The sequence below is a fragment of the Aspergillus melleus genome, assembly GCF_016097325.1.
Source record: "Aspergillus melleus strain CBS 546.65 chromosome Unknown contig5, whole genome shotgun sequence".
NCBI classification, from domain to species: Eukaryota; Fungi; Ascomycota; class Eurotiomycetes; order Eurotiales; family Aspergillaceae; genus Aspergillus; species Aspergillus melleus.
Window position 1 is genome coordinate 1,623,285 of NW_025763374.1, and position 26,897 is coordinate 1,650,181.

Here is a 26,897-nt window from a genome sequence, read left to right on the forward strand (position 1 = left end):
CAGTGTCTCACGAGGAATGGGAAGGCGCCTCTTTCCCAGCCGATTTTTCTTGATGGTGTTCCCCAGCACCATCTTCGACTGCCCCCTGCGGATCCTGCTGGTCTTCCAACTCGCGATATTTTCTGCGGCTCTTCTTTACCTTACTAGCTTTCTTTTTCCGCGCCTGCTCCGCTTTGAGAGAAATTCGACTCTGATCCCCACTTTGCAGCTGCTCAACCCTATCGGCGAGGAGTGAGCGCGCAATCTTCTCATTCTGGGAGCGCGAACGAGTCGCCTGCGACTTGACCACAATACCGGTAGGTTTATGGATCAGCTGAACGGCGGAGTTGGTTTTATTCTAGATGAACGGGGAGTCAGCTCGATAGGTAAGCCGGAACGGAATGGCAAGATAGGTAAGGTAGGAGGGAATAGGCTACAATTTTCTGGCCTCCGGGGCCGGAACCTTTGAGGTATGATACGGTCAGATCGGCATCTTCGATCTTTAACCGGGCAGGGAGGGGTTTGGAGCCAAGGGAATAGGCGGATAGAGAGAAGGGCCTAAGTGGAGGGATTGTTCGTGTGCTTGCTCCTAGGACCCGGGCGAGAGAGCAGGGCCGCAGCATTATTGTTTTTATGGTATCGTTCACTACGATGAAGTATAGCATTTCCATTTCGCGTGTGCGACGAGAGAGACGTTCCGGCCTGAGGCAGCTCGGGCTTTGGGTCGGTCCGAGTGTGGTTGATGACTAAGCATCGATGTGTCCTGCAAGTTTTCCAACTTCTTCTCCAACTTCTCGGAATCTCCGAAAGATCATATTGTGTACATGGTGTACACGATATCCAGATGCCTCTTTCATCATGGCTGGCGAATCGGCTGAGGAATCTTGTTTCGATGATAAGCAAGATCATCGCGATGGACCTTGGATGAAAGACCGACGATATGCGAGAGGTGCCAAGCATCCAGCTGACGTACGCCTCTGGAGACGCATATTGAATTCGCCATTGTTATTATTGATTACTTGTTTATTATTATAGCTCATGTTGAGACCGAGACACGGACCGGAGGCAAGATTTCGTTGGGGAGCCGATAACAGGTGCTAATCGATTCTTATCTGGACCCTGAGCAGTGGAACCCTTTCTTACTCTTATTCGTACTCGCATGCGCAGCCACTTTGAAACACGGTCGAGATCCGATGGAAGGACCGCAACTTTGTCGCATGTCTCAACTGTCTACTATTCTTAGTTGATCCTCAACCCGTCACTGAATAAAAGCCCGCCTGCAAAGTTCAACTCCTCTTTCTCTTCTTCCCCTTCTCACGTCCCCCGCAGATTGATCTTGTCTTGGTTTTTGTTTCTGGCTCTGCTGTCGGTTTGTCGATCGCGAACCCACTTTTTTTCTTTTTTTCGTTTTCCCTTCCCTTCTCGAATACGGTGTCCAATCGAGACTTTTCCAGTTCCCACCTTCCTCTCGCCTTTGTGATCAGATTTCATCTCTCGACTCCTCCCGATAGACGATGGAAGTTTGAAACGAGAGAATCCCCGACACACTCCACTCTCAACATCGGAAATCCGTGCACCCTGCCGTCCTTCCCCCCTTTCGGCCGCGTCTCCTATTCGGCAGAGCAAGTGTGACCTGCGCTAGAACTTGTCCGACCCCCCCAGAAAAAAAAAGATTCCTATCTCACGACCGTCCTTCCCCTTCAATACTGTCAAGCCGTTGAAGTTCATTCGTCCTTGCTATCGCGCATATCCTACTCATCTCTTGTGTCAATCATGGCGTTTCTACTCTGGGTCGCAAGTTCCTTGGTTCGCTGGATTCGTTTGAAGATCTATCAATATGAGGTGACCTTCGCTGTCTACATGCTTACGCCCACGGAAAAGTTCATTTTCAGTATGGCCCCTTATCCTGCACAACTGGGTTCATGAACCCGTCAGCCGTGCAGAAGCGATGCTAACCATCATGACAATAACAGATTCTCTCCTTCTCACGCTCCTCTCGATGATCTTGACCGGCATTGTTGTCTATCTCCCCGACCATATCCGGTCCATCTACAGTCACTTGTATTACTACTGGGCCGGCGAACGCCCCTTCATCTCCAGCAACCTCGGCTCCATCAGTTCGGTCTTCCGCGAAAGTGGAACGCAAGCCCTGGAGGTGATGTACGAAACCGCCAAAAGCGCTGCCGCGACGGGAACCGAGCCAATGGCTGAGCTGTGAGAGTATTGTGCCATTGGTGGCAGCAATGGAGTAGGTCATCATGACCATTGGGTGACCTGGCTTCCTCCCTCTTCGCGACACAGCCAAGGCTTCTATCTTTCACCGAGATCGCGAAATCATTAGCATACTGCTCCCATCTACAATACGCCCGCATTGCATATTTGCATAGTGTCTGGTCACGAGTCTTTCTGTCGCTGCAATTCACGAGTGGCGTTGACAGATTCATCTTAACGGAGTTTAAGCGATACGTCTTTGTTTTCGAGCAGGCCGGCGCATCTAGGAGTTTTCGATCTATCGCACTAACTTGACCTTCTAACCCAACGGGTTCCCCACTTGTAGCATATATCTTTGTTTTAATTGTTGCGATGGCATTCTTCAACCATCAGTGACATGGATCTGATTCTGATTCTGTTCTTGTTCCTTTGATTCCCTTGTTTTTTCTCATCATATTCTCATTTTAATTTGGTCTCTCGTTTTTTCGAGGGCCGGGCTGCATTTCCTTCGGTCTGGACTAGGCTTGTGTCACGGAAGCTGTCGGATGTTACTCCCGCGGAAACTCACCGATGCCCCGTTAGAGACGGAGACGGGGACAGAAATTGTGCCATTTTGAACATAAATTATGAATGTCGGTACATATTTCCCAATATGATATAAATATATTCATGTAATTTACCCAATCTCGAAAGAAAACCCAAATCAAATCCGTCAAACTCCTACCATGCTCAGAAGAGAAGAGTGTTGTACAGTACATCAAATCAAAACAATCAAAAAGGTCGTACATGTGAAACCACAGAAAAAGTTTTCCTCCGTAGTCGCGCATAGGTAGAAAAATACTCTGGACCCCGCAGAGTAACCCCAAGAAACTCTCCATCCGGTTTTCCTTGCCAGTCCGCGTAATTACTGCCTCTCCTAGCCATTCACAGGCTTATAGGTAGGGTAGACAAGATAAACCAGACCAAGTCCCTCCCTCAATCTGAGACACCTATTCCGAGTTCTGCGCATTAGCAGCAGCCACCTGCGCCTCGGCCTGGGCCTCAGCCTGCGCCTGCGCCTGTCGTCTCTGGCGCTTCACCGCGTCGACCGTTCGCATGCGCGACAGCTCCGCGTCGATCTCATCTTTCTCCAAGGGGATCTTGTGCGATTGTTCCGTGGTGGGCCAGAAGCCGGGGACACTGAATCGGTCGTCCAGGTTCGTTCCGAAGTAGTACATCCAGCCGATGGGGAAGATGATGTACATGCCGAACTAGTTAAGATTTTCTGTCAGTATGCATGTACTAGGTGGTGGCGTGGGGGGGAGGGAATTTTGTTGGTCTTGTGTTGATTAATGGATGGATGGACGTACCTTGAAGACTTCGAGGTTGCCTCCTTGGAGTCTGCGGAGGATGTTGGAGGCCATTGGGGGTGGTCTGGTAGGTGCTAGTGTTTGGTTGCAGGGTGTCTATGTAGGCGGAAGAAAGGTGGGATGATGTGCGGGATTCCTGCTCGTCGGGATCCGGGAGATAAAGGGGTTTGTTCGAGGCGGGTTAGTGTTTGTTAAGAGATGATTAAGTCTGATGTGACAATTGTACGCAAATTGATGGAATGAGTCTATCGACGAGTCTGCTCAGTTCTGGAAGACGGAAGCGCAGCAAATTATCGAATAATTAATCACCGGAGCTTCTGACAGGCCAGCCGGCGATCGCCCGATCAGTGCAAACAACACAAACAGCGCCACGTGCTGTCCGCTCACCTGACCGGCCGTCCCGTGACCTGCAGACGGGCCTCGGCTTGTTCGGACCGTCGGCCTCCCCGCAAATTAGTACAAGGGTTCGTTCTGGGGAGGCTTCGGCATCTGCGTGATTACTATTTCTTCTTTCGTTCTTTTATACGAAGACGGATTGCTGGTCAATTCCCAACACTTTCTCTGTCTGATTTCCCGAGATCGCATCGTGTTTTCTCGCTAGAATCAAGCTAAATCTACTAGATCTGCTCATCATCTCCAATTCTTGAACTTCGGTTCCTCTTTAAACTTCGTGCGGAGTACTCTGAATCAACAACCATGGCCAACGAAGACCTCATCACCGTCACCTACCAAGACCGAGTGGCTATCATCACCCTCAATCGTCCCGACAAACTCAATGCCCTCAACATAGACCTCTACTACCTTCTCGGACAACGACTCCGAGAAGTCGACCAGAGAGACGACATCTTCATCACCGTACTGACCGGCACGGGCCGATTTTTCTCTGCGTAAGACCCTCACCCAACTAACACACCCCACCTCACCCTCTTCCTCATATCTACAACCCAACAAAGAACCCTCAAATCTAACAAGCCTCCCCACAGCGGCGCAGACGTAACCTCGACCCGCCCCGGCGGAGGCCTAGACAACGACGCCCGGCGCGAGATCATGCGCGGATTCGTCGCCAACAACTTCGACATCACACGGACATTCGCCCACCACTCGAAGATCCTCGTCGCCGCGCTCAACGGCCCCGCAGTCGGGCTCTCCGCCGCGCTCGTCGCCCTCGCCGACTTCGTCTACGCCGCCCCCCACACCTTCCTCCTAACCCCGTTCTCCTCGCTCGGCCTCGTCGCCGAAGGCGGCAGCTCCCGCGCCTTCGTCGAGCGCCTGGGCATCGCCAAGGCCAACGAAGCGCTGATCATGAGCAAGCGACTGACCTGCGACGAGCTCGTATCGACCGGCTTCGTGAACAAGGTGATTGCGGCGCCATCGGGCAAGCAGGACGACTCGGCCGGGTTCCTGGCCAAGGTGTTAGAGGAGGTGGAGGATCGGCTGGGCACGCATCTGAGTCAGACCAGTTTGCTGAAGATCAAGGAGTTGGTGCGGCGGCCGGAGCGCGAGATCCTGGATCGCCAGAATGGGATCGAGGTGTTTGCGGGGATGGAGCGGTTCCTGAGTGGGGGGCCGCAGGAGGAGTTTAGGCGGTTGGCGTCGGGGGAGAAGAAGCATAAGCTGTGATTTCTTCTTAGTTTATTCTTCTAGAACATCCTTGTATGTGGGTATGTACATGGGCTGAGAGACGCTGATTTAATGGGTTTGGTGGGGGCTGATTCGTAGGAGAGTCTACTTATTGAACATAGTTTATGTTATGCATTGAGACCGCTTACTTCGGGAAGAGAGAACGCGAAAGAGTGTTCAATCCGAGCAGAACAGAGTCGCCCATATCATTAACTTTTTACATTCCTACCCTAAAATCTTGATAAACGCCGTTATGCAAACGCTCTATCATTAACCCTTGAACGTACTCCGGAACCCACAGAACGTAGCAACCCGCGCATTATCGTCCACCCTCGCTATCCGAATCGGACTCCTGAGTCTGTTTGGCTAGGATATCCTGCCACTTGCCCAGGAACTCGCTCATGCCGCCCGGACCAGTCATGGAAGCTTCAACCACCTCCTTGGGCAACTTAGAAGCGGAGTACTGGGGTGTCGTAAAAGCGTACGCCTCCGGGTCATCCCGCTTGACAAGTCGGAATTCAGGAAGGAAGGGATTGTCGTCGTCGGATTCGGCATCTAGGTCCTCTTCCGATTCTGACTCGGAGTCGGATTCTCCGGCCGCTCCAAGGTCCAAGATGGTGGGATTGTTTCCATTGAGAGACAGGCGAACAAATTGCTCTTCCGCACCGTCCTCTTCCTGAATGCCGATGGGGTCTTTCATCTGTAAGATTTCCAACCAGCCGAACAGAAGCGGATCGGTCCTTTCAGCCCATGGGTTGATGTCCACGAGCCAGACGCGCTGGTGCGGAGGCGGGAGGTATACGTCGAACGTAAAGTTCGGGTCGGGGAAAGTATCCTTCAATTTCTCGTCGAAAAACGCCTGGATCCGAGACCGGAGGGAATCACGCATGGGGAAGAGGAAATCGAAGTGGTTCTGGTCTCGCTGGCAGATACAAAGGAGCACGCGATTGCGCACGAAGCAGCGGAACTCGAGCGATGGGTTGAAGTTGACATATTTGCGCAGGACGAGATGGTAAGGGATGTCGGGAGGGTTGGCGTCGGATGGAGAAGAGGAGTCGGTCGAGTCGGCGACACATCCGTCGTAGGGGTATTCCAAGTCATGGGTGACAAAATCGCTACTCTTGAGGAGGAGGTAAATCTCGTTGGGTGTGCGACACTGCAGGTCATTCGTTGCCGACATCCACGAGGCGTCTTTCGGGGCGCTCCAGTTCAGTTTGGGAGTCACGATGCCTCCGAACTCTGAGATGGTGGATTTGACTTGCGTATGAATTTCCTTCCATTCTGTTGACGGGTCTGGCTCTTCGCCTGCGGAATCGTCGGAATAAGCGTCGAGATTGTTGTCGTCGTCCGTAGGTTGAATGTCTTCCGGGGGCAGCACGATGCCGTCGGCGCGGAGGTAAGAGACAAACGAAGAGGTCAAAGGTATGGCGCGAGACTTGGGGGTGAGTGTGCGATAGCTATCAAGACATTATTTATTTAGTAATACACCCACGGCGCCGGGTCATCAAGAAGCATACCGAGGATGCCAATTATGATATGAGCAGTTTAGAATATGCGAGTGAGTAACCGGAGGAAAAGGCAAGCTCGTCAACTGCTCCTGCTCCGCCGAGGAGTCAGCCGGAGGCTGTGAATCCGACTCAGGATGAGGCATGATTGCGATGATTGAGAATGAGGGAGGGGCAGGGAGAAAGTCCGCGGGGTCTTTTTCGAATTGATTTTCTCGGCGGCGGATGAGTCAAGAAGTGCTGCCTCAGGCACCGGCCTTGTCCCGTCAAGTGATCGACCGGCATTCCGCATCGTTGGCCTCTTTCCTCCGCATCCTGTTGCTCCCCTTCACCATGGCGTCGGATGGCCCTGATCCGCAAAGCCTGAAGACCTGGCAGGATGCCTTCCAATATCCAATTCCTACCGTGCGCCGTGTGGAGCAGGAGCTCCGGCGCGACATTGCGAGCAACAAGGAGAAGCTCCGTGCTCTAGTTGGGTACGACAGATAAGCCTCGGGTCTGCAGTTCATTGCTAACGCTCAATGCGCCTTTAGTACGAGATATCGGGAGTTGGTCGGAACCGCGGAGACAATTGTTTCCATGAATCGCGAGATACAGAATGTGGATACAACCTTGGCCGACATTGGACAGCGATGCAACCCGCGATTGATGGAGAAGAAGTTTACACATTTTCATCAAATCAAAGGTGATGTCAGAGACAGAGGTACAATATCAACTGTTCATTGGCATAGCTCCCATCCCAAAGCTAATGCGATTGCCAGATTCGGCCAAGCGCTCGTTGAGCGCTCAACTTGCTCTGCTACAACGCTGTGCAGCCTCAATTTCGCAACTACTCAGACGTCGTGGTTCCCTATTGCTAATGGCCAAGCTTACGGTTATTTCTCGACGTCTCCATAACACGATATCTCAGCAAAAACCGGTTCCTCCGTTCCTAGAGAATCTGCGCAAACAAATTGTCTCGCTTCGACAGACGCTTTTGGGGAGGATAAATAAACGTCTTGCATCGGCCACGTCGACGGCCGATGAGATTATCGAGGCGTTGGCGGCTTACTGCCTGGTTGATAGCTCTTCTTCCGACGACGCTATACGCCATTTTCATCAAGTCCGCTTGGACCATATCGGGAGTCAATTGGAATCCCAAGACACGTCGGGCGAACACGTCTTGAACGCTCTACGGTTGTATGTGCGAACCCTTCAGTCGACGAAAGTACTCCTGTCCCGTCGTTTGTCCGATGCTTTAGGCAAATTAAAAGCACGGCCTATCCTCACCGACCCGGATATTCGTGGTCTCGACGATCTAGGGCTTGATGTCTTGGGCCGCTGGGTGGCTCCAGATGTCAGCAATTTCATCCCTTGGGTTAAATTGAGTGAATGCTCTAAAAGTGACGCCGAAAAACTTATTAAGCAATGGTCCAAGCAAGCGTTTGACAGGTTTGTCGACAGATGTCAGAAAAACCTGACGAACTGGCTGGACTTCACGAGCTTACTTTCACTCCGTGAAAAGACGTTGGAGCTATGGTTGCGTTCCTGGGGCTCAACGCCTACTCATTCGCCCTTGCAGGTTTTGGAAGGTCTTCGCACCGTTTTCAACGAGCGACTTAGGCAAATTCTGACTGATCAAGCTAAATCGCTCAACACCTTTGGCCGTACTGTCGCATCTGTGTTGTCGGGCTGGGAGGGGCGAGAGCACGCGGTTTCTCGCTCACTCTGGGATCATGAATTAATGTCTCTCGATTACTCGAATGGCGCTGCCACTTTCAAACAAACAATTGCCGATAGGCTTCTTGGCAGGGACGAGGATATCTCCAATGTCCTCGAGAAATACCAAGACTGGCTGTCCCTGATCGAAACTTCCAGGCAGTCTATTGATGAATTGCGACGAGTACGCTGGACAGACGTTTTGGATGACAGTGAGGACGGGGATCTCGATATCGACACTACCGCCACTTTGAATGAAGACGATCCACAATTATTACGGGAAGCGCTGGAGTCAGCTGTCAAGACAGCGTTTGATGCTCTCGACTCCTCGTTCAATGATATATTTAAGGACTTCGGTGCCTCGCCTCAGAGCGGCAAGGCTGCATTTATGTTAAAGCTTATCAGACTGGTGCGGCGCGATCTCCCAACAGATTTCGATGATGGCGCGTTCGTCCTCTCGAAGGACATTGTCCCTCAGTTGCAGGAGATGCTTTCCAATGAAGTGCTGAAACAGACACATCCGTTACGGCTGATCGCAGGCTCGGTGGCAAAGCCTCCGCGAGTGCCAGGCCGAACGCTTTGGGAGGGTGACCCGGAATCTCCTGTCCAGCCGTCTCCATCTACATTCAAGTTCCTGCGCCGACTCGTCGAGTCCATGGATGGACAAGGCCCAGGTCTTTGGGATATCTCCACTATCAAAGTTCTCAAAAGCATCACGCAGACGGAACTGTCCAAATCTATCACCTCTGCTCTCGAGGCTCTGGATTCTCTGTCAAATGCCCTTCGAGAAGACGCTGTGAATGACTCGTCAGAAGAGAAGAACGTGGACAAAAACGAGGGCGATGATGACAGTCAGTCCTCCAAGAAAACTGGCCAAGAAGGAAAGCAAGAGACCGAAACCACTAGCGAAAGTGAGGCCCAAAATCTCCATGACTGGAAGCTCCAGTTATACTTCGACGCAGCCTATTTGAAGAATGCGTTGGCCTCCAAGGACCAGGGAAGTGAGGAATTGAAAGCCATCCTTGACAGACTCAGTAGTGAAGCTGCATCCAGTGCGAAATCTGTCAAGTCTATAGACCATGCTGCTGCCGAGTATTGGAAACGCACGCAATTGTTGCTGGGGCTGTTGGCAGCGGGCGCCGAGCAATAGCTTGCCAGGCTGCGTCTGGGGTTGAGTGGTCTCTACTGTGATGATGCTATAGATCTGTACATTTTGAGCGATGGGGCTGTATATAGAGCACAAAAGAACCTGGTGCATTTGCCATCAGCAGCGAACAAATGAATGTATTCTTCAGGCAGCCAGGCCGCAAAGGAAATTTCCGCGGAGGATCTTCACCGCCCACGTCACGTTCCCGGCCGCCATGACGACTTCGCCGCGGGAAATCTAAGTTGAACCTGGACAACCTCATGCCTCCTGTTGGCCTTTTGCTTGACTGACACTCCTTCAACACCGTTCGCCATGGCTGCCCCGAGGCTTCCATTCCTTTACCCGCAGTTTATGCGCTCAGTGCGCTCGTGCGAACCGACAACCTACCGCTCCTTTCGAATCCCCTCTACTCCTTCCTCCCATAAAGCCCCCTTCCACTCCAGTCGGCGGCGAGCGCAAGAAACGTCATACAACCGACGATACGGCCCTGCTGCAGAGGCCAATCTGCCTCCTCCTGCGCGGCCCAAAGACGAGGCTCGCTATCCCCCGACTCCGCCGGTGCCAAAAGACAAGAGCAACACGTCACCGCATACCCCTTCCCCACCTGAGAAAGTGCCCTCCGAGGATGCCAAAGATGACGCCATGGATACTTCCTCCCGACTCAAGAGCTCCAGCTCTACAGAATCGAATGATAAGAAGTCTCCGGATGAGCTAGATCCTCGGGAAGAACCTGCGGCGTCCGATGACCGCGATGCCACCTCCGCATCTCCGCCCCCCGACGAGAATTCCCCGCGAGAACGACAGTCGAAGACTTCCTCCCAATCGATTCCGTTCGACGGCAATCCCCTCGAAGGTGTCCTACACTTGCCTTCGCCCTCGTCATACCTAACGCCATCTGGATTGCCCTCGTCAGGCGAACACCATCCCCACATGACCCCTGCGCCTTATGTCCACCATTTTGACTCATACTCGCTTGTCCGCGATCTCTCGACGGGCGGTTTCAGCGATGACCAGTCCGTGACTATCATGAAGGCGGTGCGCCGTATTTTGCAGAATAATCTCGATTTCGCGAAAAACAACCTGACTTCCAAATCTGACGTCGAGAATGAATCTTACCTGTTCAAGGCGGCCTGCTCGGAACTCCAGTCGTCTCTGGAAACGGCTCGAAGCTCGGAAATGCAGCGACAGCGGGCTTCCCGGACACAACTGCAGCACGAGTCGGATATCTTATCGCAACGCTTGAATCAAGAGCTTGCGGGATTGAAGGATGACATTAAGGGCATGTTCAATGATCACAAGATGACTACGCGAGAGCAACAGCGTAGTATTGATACCTCCGTTCAGGAACTCAACTACAAGATCACGGTTTCTTTGAACAGTGACGGTAAAAGTGAGATCGAAGGGCTTCGGTGGATTTTGACTCGACGAGCTGCTCTGGCCGTTGCGACGAGTGCTTGTAAGCTTTCCCCGTTCCCCCTTTCCAATTCTTCATTCGCCAGCTTTTGCAATATACTAATATTCTATAGTTATGATCATCATTTTCCTCAAGTACTACTCCGTCCGGAAAACGCACGACGGTGTGGAAAAGAAAAAAGAAGCGCCAGTCAAGCAGACGGCCGAAAAGGTGGTCGTCCAAGACCCGGCAGTTGAAGCCGTTCATCCAGTTCCAGAGCCTCATCTGGGCGAGTCTCTAGGCTGAGAGATCGTCAGCTTTGCAAACTCGCATTCTCTCCTTGCAGCATACCATCACCTACCTTTAAATTTGTATATCAGTTTCCTTTCTCTCTGTTCTTAGACTACTACTACACGTGTATCCGGTGGCGTTCATTCAATCATAGACGCTCTCGGTTGTTTTTCGATTATACATACGGTGTACGCACACAACACAGGTCTTCACTGGCCGTGAATGATATACCTTTTCTCTCTTTCGTTGGCTTTACTTTTCTTCTGTATGCCATAACTTTCTTCATGGCCTCAAAATTCACCTTCCCGATACCTATTTATTTACTCCCACCTACTTCCTTACTCAATCAACCCCAACTCTTATAAATCAAAGACCGCAACAAAATAGCATAATAGTCTCACAAAACAAAACAATAATTCATATCATAACATCTCACTCTAATATACTACTAATGTTAATGTTAAAAGGTTTGTCTATCGTATGTATTCATATACGCAAAGGTTTGTCATGCTAAACATGACATGCCAATCCATGCTCAAGTAAAAAGAAAAGAAAGAAGAAGAAAAGGGGAGAAAAAGAACACGTCAGGTATAACTCGCCATCAAATCATCCACGGCGTTTATAGTCTCGCAATAAACCATTTGAATGCGTTTTCGTCGTCAACTCGACTTTCTTGTTCTTTAAAGAAAGAAAAAAAAAAAAAAAAAAGCCGAGGGGAAAAGAAACCACAGAGAGAAAAGAAAAGAGATGGAGGAAGGGGGAGGGGAAGAAATCATATAACAACACAATCATAAAATCAAGCAAACAACAATTAGGCGGAGAAGAAGTAATGACAAGCTAGGTTGAGTCGAGTGAGTGAAAGATCTAAAAATCCATCCTCAACGCAATACTAGGCATAGCCTGCTGTCCACCAGCCTGCGCGCCGTCTTTCGCGCTCTTGGTAGCACCGGCGTCGGCCTCCGCGCTGCGAAGAATATCCTCAAGAAGGGACTTCTGCTCCGGCTGCATGGTAGCCACGAGGGCGCGAAACACGGCCTGATTGGTCTTGGCGAGGTCGAGGAGCAGGGCGGCGGATTCTTTGTAGATGGGGTGTCCTTCACGTGTGGCGCGCGCAAGGAGAGTGGACATCATGAGGGACAGGGCGGTTGGGACGTCAGTGGCAGTTCCGACGTAGGAGACGAGAGTGCGCGCTATGACGGCCCGCGAGTTCTCGGGGTCGCTGGGGATTTCGCCGGAGGAGGTCGGGCAGCCGACGAGGAAGCTGATGAGTTTGGGAAAGAGGTAGCGGGCCACGAGGTCGTCGGTGGGCGATCGTGGAGTAGGAGTGAGAAGGATGGAACGAAGGCAGCCGGCAGCGACGTTGGCGAGACCGACGTCTTGGAGGCAGTCAAGGAATTCGTCCAGGATGTGGATGATGACCGAGTCTTGAGGCGGGATCATGTGGCTTCCGGTTGTTAAGAGGATCGTGATTGCCAGGAGGGTATTCTTAGCGCAGGGAATCGAGGACTCTGATTCGCGGCGCTGGGCGATTGTGAGAGTGGTAAGGAATCGGGTGAGACAGCCGCGCATTTGTCGGGAGATGACGCTGAGATTGTCGGAGTTTCGATTGCTGCTGCTGATGCCGGCAATGAAATGCTTGAAGATCGGAAGAGCTTGAGGCACGACCTCGGCTTGGCAAAGCCCCGTGGCAAGAATAGTGCTGAAGATGTGGAGGATACATGCGTTAAGGTCATTGCGGATGATCGAGGGGAAGATGGATGCCACATTGACCAGCGATGACAAGGAGAGCCGGATAAGAGACAACGAGTCGTCCGATCCTACGTTGAATCGTGCAAGCGGCGAGGTTTCGCGGAGGTTAGGCAAGAGTCCAGCCAGCACAAGGATGATGCTTCTCGTCAGCTCAAAAAGCTGTTCGATGTCATCAGAGAGATGATCGGTTCGGTTTTCGCTGCCCTTCGCAGAGGGGTGGTCGAGGGACAGATTCCGTGCAATCTCAACAATCACGTTTTGAATGGGGAAACCTTCGGTCAGTGCGAGACGGTCAAGCGAATCCATGGTCTCTGAGAAGATGGCGTCTTGGTAGATTGCATTTCCGGAGATGATAGGCCGCAGTATCCTCTTGAGTGCCTGAAGGATTTCCAGCCTCTGCGATGGCGTTGTAGATTGGTCGACCAGAGCTTCAAACGCCAGACCAAAAAGGACGAAGAAAAATGCGACCGGTTCATCCCGATAATTGATATCATGGCCTTTTCCTCCAGCTTCTTCTTTGCGTGTGGGCTGTTCATCCTCTTCCTGATTTTCGGGTTCCGCGGGTTGGGATTTCCCATCCAGTGCATCGAAGACAAAGTCAATGTCTTTCTCCACCAGACCGGCAATGGCGTCAACAAGACTCAGCCAGGTATCTTGGTAGAACTAGTGCCAAGTTAGCTTTGGAGGGAGCGCATTTAATCGCTAAGTAAAGGGACCTGCCTACTTTCAAGAGAGTCTCTCGGTTCAACGCCGCGTAAACCTCATCCAAATCGTTGCTCAAGGGACCAGTACCCAAACTACCAGATATGTCTGGTTCAAATCGCAACCGTGCGTACTCTTGAAGGGACGAAAGCCACAACGGGGTAAGTTTCACAAGGTATGGCTGAACCACTTCGTTCAGGTATTCCTGGTCAATACTGGCGATTTGCAGCCGAGCCCAGGCGGAGAACAAGGCCATCTTAACCATGACTCTTGCGTTAGAGTTCAGGCCCTTCAGATCTCCTATCTCAGTGGTATCGGGATTTTCTAGGAAGCATTAGCGATAGGTCAATCAACAAACATAGAGCAACACCTACTCGAGAAATTCTCAAGGCCAAGCACCAAGAGTTTGAGAATTCGGCCCATTCGATCCACATTGGTCACTATTCCCGTGGCAATGAAAGTGGCAGAAACGTTGATTGCTTCCGATGCAAGCTCCGGTGACGAATCCACAGCAAAAGCCGGGGTAAGAGCGGAGCCAATTTGTGCCTGGTATTGTTCGAGGAGAGATGCTTCGGCAAAGTCTGGGTCAGGAGTTTTACCAAACATCTAGATTAAATCATTAGTGAAAAGAAAGAAGGCACTTGGTTAAAGATGGGACTCACCCTGAGAACTTGATCAAGGATCTTCAGGCCCCAGACGCGCAGTTCGATCACGCTCGCTGTGGATGCCGAGAAAGCCATGCGAACGATGTCCCCGACCTTTTGCTGCAGCGCCAGCTCGGCGGGGATTGTCTGGTCCGGAAGGATAGCAGCATTGACCGTGTCTAAGAGTTCGCTGAGACAACTCATAACGAAGTTGCGAGTCTGCCACTTCAGGAGTTCCTGGCCAGCCACGGTGTCATTGGCATTGTCATTCTGTCCTGCCCCGGCAATAGCAGAGGCAAATCCTGCAACCTCATCGTCAGGCATGTCGTTGACAGCGGTCTTGATAGCAGATGTCGCTGGGATATCGTCCAATTTAAGGCGGGTCGTCGTCAACGTGTTGTGGCAACGCTGGATCCATAGCTCAGTCTCTACAAGAGCAGTCTGTTGCAGCCAATCTTGGATCATGTTCCTGAGTATCGAATTGTCGGGCGTATCATCAAAAGCAAGCCAGATTTCCTCCTCGAGGGTAGGCGAAGCTGTCTTGATGACCGATACCGCGTCACGCTTCATGAGGTTGCTCAATGCTCGAATAGCGACGTCCCTCATCAGAGGGTTGTTAGAGGACAGCTCGCTCTGCAGCCGGTTGACGTAGCCAGAGAAGTCCACATATCCCGGTGCATATAACGACAGGTGGTCTAGACATTTAGAGCTTTCGGTCACCAGAGCCGGGTTGTCCTCTAGTTGGAATTGGCGAAGCAAAGTGAGGATGAGATTGCGCGTCTTTGCGATATCCTGGAGGTCAGGCCCCAAGACGTTGATCATAGAATCAACGCAACGACTAATCAGCACTGGCGTGAGGAATGACATCTCAATATTGGAGGTTGCCAATGTCGCTGACTCCTCGTTGTGGGTGTCTGCATTGTAGAGCTGGGCAAGCATGCCGAGAGAACTAGAGACGAAGGGCGAGAAAGTCAATCCGGCGGAATTGGCAACTCTTTCCAGGCCTCCGAGTGCCCAGAAGTGCACCACGGGGTGAGGGTCATTGCACAGCGACATCAAGACGCCAACAATGGTTTTCAGATGCAGCCCGGCTGCCATACCTCCAACCTGGGAGTGGATGCAACCCAAGGCAGCGGCACACCCGGCACGGGTGTTAGGCTCTCGGTTTTCAACGATTGTATCGACAAGCCAGTTAATCTGGGTGCTAGTGAAAGTATTGCCGGAACTATCGCAGAGTCTTCCAAAAGCTTCGACACCAATTGTCCGGACAATTGAGTCTGGGTCGGTAACGAATTTCTATTCAAGTGAAAAGGTTAGCAGTTTCCATATTAACATTCTCATATCACATACTTGGAGTAGCTCTTGCAGGACTTTGTCAGTCGCAGGGTTGAGCTTCCCAGCAGACCCCGTATCTCTGGCAGCAGCCTTCAGAGCATGAAGCAATGCCACCGCGATATTCACAATCATAGCGGCCTTGCGACCAGGGTTGCGCTGCAGACTCGGGGATGAGAGGAAAGTGGCGATTTGCTCGATACTGCTCTCCTGCACCCGGGGGGCATGGAGCGGTATAGCAACGGCGAAAAGCTCGACGGCTGCGTTAACAACTCCAGTAGAATGCGGATCAGCAAAGTCGCATCCATTTTTACCGGGCGAATATAACAAAATCGAGTCGTGTTCGCTAGCTTGACAAATGGGGAAAGTCAAGGCATCGTCGATAGCTTGGTCTGCAGAGTCAACGGCAGACCAGGCAGGACCATTGTCATTCTCATCTTTTCCAGTAAGGCTCACGCGCACATACTCCCTGGCCAGGCCAGACACACCAAAGCCAAAGTTATCGCACAGGTCCCACAGGGATTCGAATTGGGCGGTGGATGCCGCAATGGAACTCTCGAGATGAGCAGTTTGAGTAGCGTCGGGGTCCGCAAATGAGGAGATTGCGAGGCCCAGAAGACTAGTCTGAGAGATAACGTCGGCATGGCTCAGCGGGTGGACATGGAGAAGCTTGGAAAAGCATTCGAGCACGCGCCGTCGAACCATTATCTCAATATCATGAAGCTGCAATGAGGGGTGCAAACGCTGAGAAATGTCATTTACAGACTTCTGACGAGGCATGTCATGGAGGAAGGTGACGGTGTTTTCTAGCATGGCAGCTATTCTCCTCGCGCCGTCTGCCGTAATCAGTTTGCTATTGAACTCCATAAACACAAGCAATGACCCCAAAGCACATTCTCTGACATGTGCGAGGAAGCTCATTTCCAGAGTCCCACGCTGGGCAAAATTCTCCTTTCCGAGATGCTTGGGAAGGGCATTCTTCCAAAGCAGCATCAACTGTGACAGGTGAATCTTCACGAAACTTGGACCAAGCGGCATCAGTCCTCCGATCAAGATCCAGGCCACCTGGATTTGCGTACTTGCGGCACGTAGTTCGGAGTTGCTGCTCGTTTTCAGGAGATCGGTGGCCTGAGTAAACACACGGGAGAACACATCCACGGATCCATAAAGCGGTTGCAAGCGAGATGTACTCAGCATTGCCGATAACCCATTCGCATAACCAACACAGCGGCGAGGGGCCTGTCGAGGGGTGGAGAGTTGACCAACTTCCCTGCTGAGGCTGTTGAGGCAGATCGTAACGCAGGACAAAAGCTGGTGAGGGCAAGCAAGGACGAAGCTCCGTAGGCAGTGCGCGGCATGGATCTGAACGGTGTAACTCGGGTGAGGGAGAACCTGGAGCAAGGCTTCACGACATTGCTCGGCCAAACTTCCAAAGGCAGAGCCGAGACAAGTAACCAACGAGGACAAGGCACTGAGGGCGCTTGTCAGGGTGTACTTGCTAGGCTCACGACGCTCCTGGATGACTTGTGGGTAGTCCTTGATGATCTCATTGATTAACCATCTAGCAGCATTCAATTGACTGTTCTCGCGCAGCGATTCGCGGCCAACTGTGTCTTCCAAGATACTCTTCACAAACTTTCTAGTCATGAGCAACCTAAACCTGTTGTACGTGACTGTGGAATGGTTGAGAAGCTCGAAACAAAAATGGTTCGCGATCTCACCATAACGCTCTTCGATAAGCTTCTCTCCTAGAATACGAAGGACGTGTTTATAGCACACCGCAATGGCCGCCCGCGAACGATTGGTAGTTGTGCTCCGCAGGTACTGGCTTGACAGCTGACGAAGGAGATCAGGCAACAGGAAGAACAATCGGGCCTCAGATTTCTTGGGGGCTGAGGCCTCGGAGACCTCAGCCTCTTCCTCGTCCTCACCGGGCTTCGGCGTGGGTTTCTTGGACATCCTTTTCGATTTCTTCGGTTTCGGCGCTGCCATGATACGCGAGTCGGTAGCGTGCAACTTGGCCAGGGCGCGAGCAAGACAAGCGGCGGCGGCATGTCTGACCGGGGCCACAGGACTATCAAAGACCTTCCAAACCACGGCTTTCAAGTTCTCGAAATCGTTCGCATTGTCGAAGAATGGCGTCGTATTGACCAACTGCTCAAGGACCCGACAAGCGTGCACCTGGACGAACGTCGACTTGTCTCCAGTCGCCGCATTCCGAGCCTGTTTCCAAATGTCTCGAGCGGTACCTTCGTCCACAGGAACCCCGGCTCCCACAACCACCTTCCGCAGGACCGCAAAGACCGTACCCCGCAGACCCGTATGATTGCTAGAATGCTTCAACAACTTGAGCAAGCTAGAAATCACCACTCCAGACTGCGCGAAGACACTTTCACCTGCGACGGCGAAGACCTCCCCCAAGCAGTGAACAGCAGCGAACTTGGTCTTCAATTCCGCTTCGCTCTTTCCGGCATTCAAGGCCCCTAGCAGCTCCGTAACCGTCTCGAACAGTATCCCGCGATCGCCTTTGCTGAATATGGCTCCGAAACATCGGCCGAGATTATTGCGAATAACGCGCGTGATCGTAGGCGAGGTGAGCGTCAAGATCTTGAAGAGCTCCTTCTTGAGGAACTTCTGCTGAGCGGAGACCTGAGTCCGGTCTAGGGACGAGATGTGCTGAACAAGCTCCGATGTGAAGGTGAGCAGGTAAAGGTCCTGCTGTTCTGAGGGCAGCGCATGGAGTTTGGTGATATCCAGTTCCGCACGGGGAGGCGCATTGTCGGCGGCAGTAGTGGTAGTAGTAGATGCAGCTGGGTCGGACGAAGACATTGGATGCGAGGTTTCCGACTAGGGGTCACCCATGCGGTCCCCCGAAAAGAAAATTCAAACAAGGTCGAGAAAGAAAGACGCTTTAGGAACAAGAATCAAACTGTCTGGAACGGAATGACGCAGTGGATTGGGCCCCTTTAAGTGGAATGGAGGAGCAGTTTGGCCTCAACTCCGGGGGGGCGGCTGCCCGGAGAAACCCTCGGTCCGGCTCCGCATTTGCGGCCGGGGTTCCAGACTGCCACGGACTTGTTGCGGTTGCGACTCGTGGTAGATTTCATACTTCCTGCCTCGATGGAGTCCATGATGATCAGAAGTCTGCGGCCCTGGCACGCTCGTCCGCTTCAGGGATTATGCCAGCCCTGCCGTAGCCTGACAACGAGTGTCCCGCGGCTATCAGGTCACAATAAATGGTCTACGATCAAACATGACAAGGCAAAGAATGACAAGGCAAAGGGGAGGGAGCGCGGTCTAGTTAGCAAGGAAATCAGCAGTGCGACGCAAAGTATGCCCCTCAAGAGCCCTGTATTTTCCTTCCTTCCTCCACCAGCTAACCTTGTCGGTTTTTAGGAGCGGGCCCGAATCCGAAAGACAATCCCCGTCTAGTACAAGCCCTTGCGAATGCGAAGCGGATCGGACTCCCCAAACACATCATCGATACTGCCATCGCGAGGGGTCAGGGTATCAGTCTTTCAGGCAAGGCTCTCGAAGCGATGACGTGCGAGGCCATGTTACCGCACTCGGTTGCGGTGGTGATTGAATGCCAAACCGATCTAAAAACCCGGACGCTGCAAGACGTTCGCCATGCCATTAAATCTCGCGGTGGGACCTCCACGCCTACAACGTTTCTTTTTGAGAAGAAGGGCCGGATAATCTTTGAGAAAAAGGACGGCCTCGACCCCGATGACTACATGGAACAGGCGATCGAGGCGGGTGCTACAGACATCGGAGCAGATGAGGAAGGCCGACTCTGTGTGCTCACCGAGCCGGCGGGCACCAAGAGCGTGGGTGAATCCCTTTCCAAGCTGACTGGCCTAGCAGTTGACGTATCCGAAATCATATGGGACCCGAATCCGGACACCATGGTGGAATTGAAGGCCGATGAACAAATCAAAGAGATCGAGGACACAATAGCTTTCATCCGGGAGGTACCCGCCGTCCAGGACATATATCTAAACACGGCCCAGCGATTCTAATATGGAACATGACTTTGTTGTGTACATACACCGTTCCGAGCACACCCTGGCGTTTAGTTTGAGATCCATTGCTGTATAATAAGCGAAGAACCAACAATGTACGATTTTGCCTGTCTGATAAAACTGGTGTACAGGCGAAGGTAGAGGTAATACGCATGGACAATGCCTACACTGGGACTCGATATCGTAAACCGTTAAATGGCGGAACTCATGTTTATCTAGCTAGGGCGGATTGGCTGGCCGTCGTCTTTGCACTGACACTGATTTCCAGCCATCAATCCTTTCGCAATGCCTTCATTGTGCTGCGCATCAAGTTTCCAATCCCAACACTTCCCGTCGCGTCTAACCAATCGAGCATCCTTATTCTATATTCCTGCCAAGGGATCTTGATACCACCGTCCTTCTCCAAAGCACTCAGTGCTTTTTGAGTCACAGGCCTCTTCAGTCGTGGCTGGTCTTCGCTGACGCTGTTCTCCTCTTCTATATCGGCAAAGCAAGCGGTGGACATGTTGCACAATGCAACGTGGTGACTAAGGGAGGAGGCCGACGCTACATTGTACCCAAATGCGGCCTCGGGGTTGCTTTCTTTCGACACATCGTTCACCTCGCGAATGTATCTTGCAAGTGCGTTGGTAGTGGGACTCGGCATCAAGCAGCCCAGCGCATTTGGATCTTCCAAGTTGAACCCACGGTTTCGCCAAACAAGGTTGCAAATGTCCATGATATAGCCATTGAACTGGCCCACGAGCTGTGTAGGGTAGAGTGAATCGGTAGATGTCGGGGTTTGGAGCACTTTAGAAGTCAAGGAGGCTTCGAAGGCTGACTTGTATTTGGCAAGGACCGAGCTGAAGATGGAAATCACCGAGCTGATTGGTGTTAAAACAAGGGAATAGACCGTGGGAGCCAGAGGGATGGTGAGGCGAATGCTACCGTTCTGAGCCGCATGAGAAAATAGTTCGCCTAGGACGCAATAGAGCTCGAGAACCGACAATGTGTTTGGTTTTGAGTTCTCCGTTCCGGCGCTATGGGGCTGTTGCAGTGCTGCTGAATATTCGAGTACTGATAGTGCCAAAAGCTCCGCATGTGAGATAAGATGAGCTAGAGGCTTTGATTCCTCCAGGGTGAAGGGCTGTGCTCTCAGACTGACTCCCCATTGACGAATCAAAGAAGAGTAAAAATCAAGCAAATTGTTCTGCGTCGGGGACGCATGTCGGACCGCCACTTCCAACCGTGATAGAAACTCGGCTCGTATGGTCTCGTACTCGCCCATTGGAATATACTCCAGGAGGGCAAAGATTTGCTCCTTGTGGTCTGCACCGTTCCAAGAACGCAGGTAGGTTTTCAAGACCGAAATGATCATCGGCGGCATATCCTACACTGCTGCTTAGTGGCCAAGTCAAAGATACCCATGAGGTGAAAGACATACCTTTGTGTATCGTACATACTCAACCAAGAGACTCAATACGTAGCCTAGGGACTCGTTTTCGTCATCTTCACCATCCTGAGTACTCTCTATTTTGTCGACTAGAAAGGCTTTTAGCCAATCGTCCAATCGACGGCCTGCAGCTTCCGGCTGGGCCAAATGAAGATATTTTTGGGCCATGTTATCTCCGAGGGTAGAGATTATCTGGTTAGGCAGCTCGATCTTGTCCAGCTTCTCAACAAAGTGGCCAACATCCCGCAATTCTTCTAAAGATGTGTGATTGAATGATACCCGAGATGTCTGCATAACCGGGACGACCACCTCCAGTTTGCTCCTCTTCGTCAACCCACGATGGATCACCTGGAATGTGGAAGGCTGAAACGCCTGCGTTCTTTCTAAATTAGTATCATGGAGGTGCCTTACATGGCCGGACCACTCGGGGTCTGGGTGCTTGAAAAATAGCGCCTTCCTGCCAGACACGCCCAGATCTCCCACGATAACATCGGGGTAATAGTTCTTGAACGTCTTCAGTAGAGTGAACAGTTCCTTCTCGTCCCCACCAGAACTGGCAACCAGTTCCATAAGAGAATGGATTCTGAAAGGTTTCACATGTTTCCGTCTGGTGATGAGGGACAGTAAATGACACAATGGTTTACGCAGGCTTATCATTTCAAGATAATTGAACAGCACTGCATAAAGCTTTGCTAGGTGGGCCTTTTCATCGAGGAAGTCATAAACCAGAATGAGCCATCGCAATAACAAAGCCTGCGTTGCAGGAGCGGGTTTGGTCTTGCTAGGACCGAGACAGCAGACAACCTGCGTGACTATTTTAGACGGCACCCGCTCTGAAGGGTACAGGTTCTTGATCAGCGTAGTGGTTGTGCCTTGATCCAGTTGACTCCTAGCCGTGAGGACCTTGACCAAACGCTCAAGGGTCACCGAAGGGATCCCGCTCTCGTAGGCGTGAGAAGCGATGATTTTGCCCAGCTCGCCGGCATCTGTGTACCGTTGCTTGGAAGGCACGAACGCAACTATCCGGCGTTAGTCAAGGGTGGCCACTGGTCTGTTAGGTCCATGAGCCGTCTTACCTGCCTCAAGATGCCTAGTCGCATCTTGCAAGCTCTGAGGCTGATGCTCTATGCATTAAATGTCAACGATTCGGCTGTCTCGTAACAGGGTTGGTCCACAAACCTCCATCTGGTTCGGATGACATCTGGGATTATGCGCGACACGATCGTCTGTAGTTCTCGACAATGTAATAAAGATGGTTGGACCTAGTTACACGCGCCGCCCGTCGCGTTGTTTTGCCCGAGTTACACCCAACTTGAGCCGCACAAATGCTGGAACACTTTATCACAAGATGCCAGAGAAGATCGAACATAAATATGATGGTCAATATACAAGGTTCAACAAAACGAATTGTCTGCAGGACTGTTGTTCTTCGCTTCCCGCGCAACTCGGGCGATGCGATGGTTCAGATGAAAGCGACCGTCGCGGGAAGTGACAAGTTAAACCAAATTCGGTCCCAGACTCACTTCCTTCCCATCGAGGCCAACTCTGGCCCAACTACCCCCAAGCTCAGAGAATTACTACTGCAAGAGACGAATATCGAGAATTACGCTGCTTCTGTGTCATTTATGTGTCATAACTGGTCTTTATACTACATAAATATCTCTCTAAAAGCCAAGTATCTGTCAAACCACTCGAGCCGGGATAGGCAGAGCATATGTATAACATTCTGCGGCGGCGACAATTGAAAAACAAACAACTAACAAGGGCTTTATCAAGCCACACAAGTCACCAAGAGCCATGGCAAGGATGGGTTACTTTCTCTTCCGAGTTGACTTGGAACTCTCCTTTCCGGATGCCCGAGCAGACGCCTCTGGCTTGGATGGCTCCTCCGGTTTAGCATTCACCTCCTCCTCAACGTCGCTGTCGCCTCCCTGGCCAAACTCATTGACACGCTTGTAGTCCACCTTGTACTTCCAGCCCTGGTAAAGCCAGACGAAGAAAATGATGTCGTCCCGGAAGGTGGCAAGTCTGTGAAGCCACGGCATCTTGACCGTGAAGGCGAAGAGATCGTCGATGAAGGTGTTGAGGAATTTATAAGTCAACGCCTTTCCGGGCATATGAGCAACGGACTAAGTGAAAGTTAGTTAGGTCTATTCACCAACATTGCCTCGGAATGCGCTCACCTTCAGTCGGTAGTTGATGTACAGACTCGGCACCATCATCAGAAAACCGTACGCATAGACGCTACCGACCAGGGTCTCGATGACGTAGGAGTACCACGACTTATGCGTGTTGTAGATCAGGCTGTACGCAGCGTACGCAGCCAGGAGAGGCACGGCGATGATGTAGAGCCAGCGGAAGGCGATTTCATCGTACTCCTTTGTCTTCTGCTCCGTATCGCTAAGCTTGTGCTTGTCTTCGAAGACCACAACGTACGGCAGGAAGGAAAAGAAGGAGTTGGTAGGTGGCGGCCGGAGGCGTACGTCCACCGTCTTTGTGATTTTCCACGCTTCCAGAAGGATACCAAAACCCTGGCTAGCGAGGATCATCCACGAGGTGTTCTCGCTGTTGTCCATGAGATAGAGGAAAATAACCGCTTGCATGAAAACATTAGCCAAGATGGTCCGGACAGACGTTCCAACGACGTCTTTCTTCTTGCGCCAGTGAGACTGTTATGTGTGCACACTCGTTAGCCATATGGAGAGTGTGATCTGGATGGATCAGTGAAGCTTACGATATCGTTTTTGAAGGCCAGAGTTTCAAACACCATATGCAGAATAGTGACCACGCCGGTGGTGCCCAGCAAGTAGATGTTGGTGTTGAGCAAAACCTCCTTAATCATCTCAAATTCACTTCCGTCGCCACCTCCTGGGGTGGAAGCACCATAGGCAGCTTGGCGAGCAGTCTGCTTCGCGCTGTCGTCGACGCTGGCCATCATACTGAATTTCCAATTCTGTAGGTTGTTGAGGGTGATGCGCAAGGGAACGGTGTCGACCGTGGAGTTAAGCTCCATCATGTGGCTTCGAAGCTGCCAGAAGGTATTCAGAAAAACGATCGGGTAATACCACCCATTTTGACCGGAGATATCTCTTGCACCAGTAGCCTCGAGCTGCAAGTGTTGCCGGACAGCAGGATGCACCTGACGATACTTCTGAACTCCAGAGTCGGGAATGAAGGACACGGTGAAATTCGGGTGGTAGTAGGATGCGGTGGTAACATCGGGTGTAGTATCCTCCTCCTCTTCCTCCTTCTCTTCACTGCTGGCCAAGAGGTTCTTCAGCTTCTTCACCTTCTTCTTGGGAAGGTACTGGTTGAGCGGACGGAAGAAGTGAACGGCCTTGTCGGTGCTGTAGTCCTTAGCGGAAGGGTCCAGCTGCTGTCCGGAAAGGCCGAGGAAGAAGTGCGCAAACAGAGTTCCGTTCTGCTGGACTTCCTTGGGGACTTGGATGATGGTGTCAATTTCCCTCGTGTCGCTGTAATTCCCAATGGTGAGGTTCTTCTCCGAGAGCACTAGGGTGCTCGACCGCTGAGACTTGTGCGTGGGAACAAACACTGAGGGCGAGACGTAGATGTCCATGTCCAAGGGACTATCGACGGGCCATATCGGGGCAATCGAGTCGGGGATGGGGCTGTAGTTCTCGATTTCGCTCCTAGCTGGACGAGTACTGAAATCGGTCACGCCACCGGGTTTTCCACCAGCGCCAGTACTCTGCTGCTTTCCACCAAAAAATTGACTGGCAAGAAACTGAATCACCATGAAGAAAGCCAGACCCTGGAGGGCCCCCCTGAAACCGGACTGTACAGGCAGACAATGTCAGTTAGCGCGATGAACATTTACGGGCAATGGTAAACAGTATACATACGCTTTGGGGCTCATCCCTACGCTCCCGTTGTTCAGGCATGATAGGAAGCTTTGCGTGTTGAAAGCCGATCCCTGAGACAAGGGAAAGATAATGGGGGAGGAAGGGAAGAGAGGCGAAAGAGAAGGCGAAAGAGAAAGGGACGGAGCAAGAAAAAGGCCAGACTTGCGCCCGCGCTGGTCCAGAAGCGGGATGGAATGGGAGCTTAGCGGGTCACGCCTTTCTTATCGCCCGGGCGGAACGACCCTGCAGTATCTCCAACTCTCCGGCTCTCCAGCTCTCTCCGGATTTCCATCCGCCCATCCCGCTTTAGACTGACATTGACAGCCAGCCACGATCGAGTCTACTGCCAAGCGCTATGGACACATCGGGCGCTTGAAATGCGAAAGCTGTCGATCTAATGGCAGAGAATCACCCCTCTCCCGATTACTCCCGCCCACAGTTTCCTGCCCACAGTGAACCCCGGGTATGGATGATCACGGCCGGAGATTCGCCCATTGGGATCTCCGTCACTCGCCAGATTTTGATGCATGGCGATTGTGCGCTTGTTGGACTGGCCCACACCAACCTGGGCCGGGATGAATGTCGCCGAGACGAATTCGATGCCTTCCTAGCAGAGGTCGAGAGCCATCGTGAGGAGGGATGGACACAACGTTTCAAGCCGGTTCCGTTGGACATAAGGTGCGACTGCGTTTTTTTCAATTTTGGCAGGAAGGCCACTCTCAAACTACAGTGTCAGGGGCTCACGTGTTTTTCCATACAGAGTGGTGGGAGAATGTCAGGCAGCGGTTGCGGAGGCTGTTGCAACATTCGGCAAAATTGACATCCTTCTCGGTTGTACAAGCCAAGGTATGAGGTTTCCTCCCTTCGATTGGTCGAAATGCCTGTTGACTTGGTGTGGAGCCCTGGTTGGAACTGTAGAGGAGCTGGCGGCCTCCCAGCAAACTCTCAATCTAGTCCGGGACCAGTTCGAGATCAATTATTTCGGGCCACTCAACATCATTAAGGCGGCGCTTCCTCATATGAGAAGACAGAAGTCGGGACATGTGATGATTATCTCTGGGATAAGTAAGGCATCACCTAGCTGTTGAACAACGATATCGTTATCTGACCAAAACCAGCGGCTCATATCGGGACACCGGGACTGGGGATGTACTGCGCAGCTGGCTGGGCGCTCGAGGGTTTCTGTGATGTGAGCATACCGTCCAAGCAGTTTCAGTCCCCCTTACTGACCAATTCTCCAGAGTCTTGCATATGAGATAGCGCCTTTCAACGTTAAGCTCACGATCATCCAGTGCAGTATTGAGATTGGCATCCTCACCAACTTGGTAACCAGTGTACCACCCATCGTCCCTGCATATTCTCCTCGCGCCAACCACGCGCCTCTATTCCGTGGAATCCTCAATCGACTTGTCCCCCGCCTACCGCATACTCAGAATGGGGTGGACGAGTCTCGAAGTTCCGGCCGAATCACTTCTGCCGAGGACGGGCCTTTCTCGGGTCCAGAGGTTCTGTCGACGTATCCTCCACTCAGTCCCGCGCATATGGAGATCCTGGTTGCGGAGACTGTCTACGCGATCACTGCCATAGGAGGGCATGAAAATCCACCATCCCGCCACATCGTTGGGCAAGAAGGCGTTGCCAGTGTCAAGGAAAAGCTGAAAACTGTCAGCGAGGAACTAGAGGACTTCATCCAGTCCAGTTTTGCCGTTGATTACGCTGCGGATGAGGATCAAAATCGTGTCAAGGACGACAGTACAGGTGGTATTGGTCGTTCCCAACTGCCGTAATAGCGGCGCTCTAATTGTGGAGGTATGATATCAAAGTAGGTCGGGGTTATTTCGCTATGCGGGTCTTCACTACCGATAGACTCCTAGGTACTATTCTGTAGTTGGTGCCTACTCATTTTGTCTAATAGGGAAGTTCCTTCCTTAAGAGGGTGTGTGGCATCTGCATCATA

The 26,897-nt window shown here is 51.9% G+C and overlaps 12 protein-coding genes across 13 annotated transcripts; 6 read left to right on the forward strand and 6 right to left on the reverse strand.

The window, feature by feature from the left end:
* Positions 1-7: 7 nt before the first annotated feature.
* On the reverse strand, positions 8-602 carry LDX57_008993 (peptide chain release factor family protein; the record flags this gene model as incomplete). The annotated part of the gene is made up of 2 exons (XM_046090717.1): positions 8-337; positions 417-602. The coding sequence occupies 2 exons, from the start codon at positions 600-602 to the stop codon at positions 8-10; spliced, it is 516 nt and encodes a 171-aa protein (XP_045946692.1).
* Positions 603-1,752: 1,150 nt separating this feature from the next.
* On the forward strand, positions 1,753-2,197 carry LDX57_008994 (serine palmitoyltransferase small subunit family protein; the record flags this gene model as incomplete). Its single annotated transcript, XM_046090718.1, has 2 exons — positions 1,753-1,870; positions 1,953-2,197. 2 exons carry the CDS (start codon positions 1,753-1,755, stop codon positions 2,195-2,197), a joined length of 363 nt encoding a protein of 120 aa, XP_045946693.1.
* A 982-nt stretch (positions 2,198-3,179) lies between these two features.
* On the reverse strand, positions 3,180-3,593 carry LDX57_008995 (uncharacterized protein; the record flags this gene model as incomplete). The annotated part of the gene is made up of 2 exons (XM_046090719.1): positions 3,180-3,440; positions 3,540-3,593. The coding sequence occupies 2 exons, from the start codon at positions 3,591-3,593 to the stop codon at positions 3,180-3,182; spliced, it is 315 nt and encodes a 104-aa protein (XP_045946694.1).
* A 642-nt stretch (positions 3,594-4,235) lies between these two features.
* ECI1_2 (dodecenoyl-CoA isomerase) lies at positions 4,236-5,159 on the forward strand (the record flags this gene model as incomplete). The annotated part of the gene is made up of 2 exons (XM_046090720.1): positions 4,236-4,426; positions 4,523-5,159. The coding sequence occupies 2 exons, from the start codon at positions 4,236-4,238 to the stop codon at positions 5,157-5,159; spliced, it is 828 nt and encodes a 275-aa protein (XP_045946695.1).
* Positions 5,160-5,478: 319 nt separating this feature from the next.
* Positions 5,479-6,810, reverse strand: cdc123 (cell proliferation protein CDC123; the record flags this gene model as incomplete). Its single annotated transcript, XM_046090721.1, has 2 exons — positions 5,479-6,616; positions 6,677-6,810. The coding sequence occupies 2 exons, from the start codon at positions 6,808-6,810 to the stop codon at positions 5,479-5,481; spliced, it is 1,272 nt and encodes a 423-aa protein (XP_045946696.1).
* Positions 6,811-6,997: 187 nt separating this feature from the next.
* Positions 6,998-9,512, forward strand: LDX57_008998 (uncharacterized protein; the record flags this gene model as incomplete). Its single annotated transcript, XM_046090722.1, has 3 exons — positions 6,998-7,140; positions 7,198-7,367; positions 7,426-9,512. The coding sequence occupies 3 exons, from the start codon at positions 6,998-7,000 to the stop codon at positions 9,510-9,512; spliced, it is 2,400 nt and encodes a 799-aa protein (XP_045946697.1).
* A 309-nt stretch (positions 9,513-9,821) lies between these two features.
* Positions 9,822-11,208, forward strand: LDX57_008999 (uncharacterized protein; the record flags this gene model as incomplete). The annotated part of the gene is made up of 2 exons (XM_046090723.1): positions 9,822-10,965; positions 11,036-11,208. 2 exons carry the CDS (start codon positions 9,822-9,824, stop codon positions 11,206-11,208), a joined length of 1,317 nt encoding a protein of 438 aa, XP_045946698.1.
* Positions 11,209-12,057: 849 nt separating this feature from the next.
* LDX57_009000 (AP-1 complex accessory protein LAA1) lies at positions 12,058-18,570 on the reverse strand (the record flags this gene model as incomplete). The annotated part of the gene is made up of 5 exons (XM_046090724.1): positions 15,639-18,570; positions 14,307-15,584; positions 14,019-14,250; positions 13,667-13,968; positions 12,058-13,605 (listed from the first exon to the last, which is right to left on the reverse strand). The coding sequence occupies exons 1-5, from the start codon at positions 18,447-18,449 to the stop codon at positions 12,058-12,060; spliced, it is 6,171 nt and encodes a 2,056-aa protein (XP_045946699.1). The 5' UTR covers positions 18,450-18,570.
* A 170-nt stretch (positions 18,571-18,740) lies between these two features.
* LDX57_009001 (post-initiation translation factor DPC29) lies at positions 18,741-19,642 on the forward strand (the record flags this gene model as incomplete). Its single annotated transcript, XM_046090725.1, has 2 exons — positions 18,741-18,951; positions 19,017-19,642. 2 exons carry the CDS (start codon positions 18,741-18,743, stop codon positions 19,640-19,642), a joined length of 837 nt encoding a protein of 278 aa, XP_045946700.1.
* A 274-nt stretch (positions 19,643-19,916) lies between these two features.
* Positions 19,917-22,278, reverse strand: LDX57_009002 (Mis6 domain protein; the record flags this gene model as incomplete). Its single annotated transcript, XM_046090726.1, has 4 exons — positions 19,917-21,014; positions 21,069-22,096; positions 22,154-22,201; positions 22,257-22,278. The coding sequence occupies 4 exons, from the start codon at positions 22,276-22,278 to the stop codon at positions 19,917-19,919; spliced, it is 2,196 nt and encodes a 731-aa protein (XP_045946701.1).
* A 264-nt stretch (positions 22,279-22,542) lies between these two features.
* LDX57_009003 (CLPTM1 family protein) lies at positions 22,543-25,057 on the reverse strand. Of its 2 annotated transcripts, XM_046090727.1 has the most exons (4): positions 24,941-25,057; positions 23,812-24,873; positions 23,261-23,746; positions 22,543-23,206 (listed from the first exon to the last, which is right to left on the reverse strand). In XM_046090727.1, exons 1-4 carry the CDS (start codon positions 24,977-24,979, stop codon positions 22,889-22,891), a joined length of 1,905 nt encoding a protein of 634 aa, XP_045946702.1. In that variant the 5' UTR covers positions 24,980-25,057; the 3' UTR covers positions 22,543-22,888. The 2 variants fall into 2 exon arrangements, with proteins under 2 accessions (XP_045946702.1, XP_045946703.1); XM_046090728.1 differs by having other exon boundaries at positions 22,543-23,746.
* Positions 25,058-25,337: 280 nt separating this feature from the next.
* Positions 25,338-26,727, forward strand: LDX57_009004 (short chain dehydrogenase/reductase family protein; the record flags this gene model as incomplete). The annotated part of the gene is made up of 5 exons (XM_046090729.1): positions 25,338-25,618; positions 25,701-25,786; positions 25,841-26,005; positions 26,059-26,129; positions 26,182-26,727. The coding sequence occupies 5 exons, from the start codon at positions 25,338-25,340 to the stop codon at positions 26,725-26,727; spliced, it is 1,149 nt and encodes a 382-aa protein (XP_045946704.1).
* Positions 26,728-26,897: the final 170 nt, after the last annotated feature.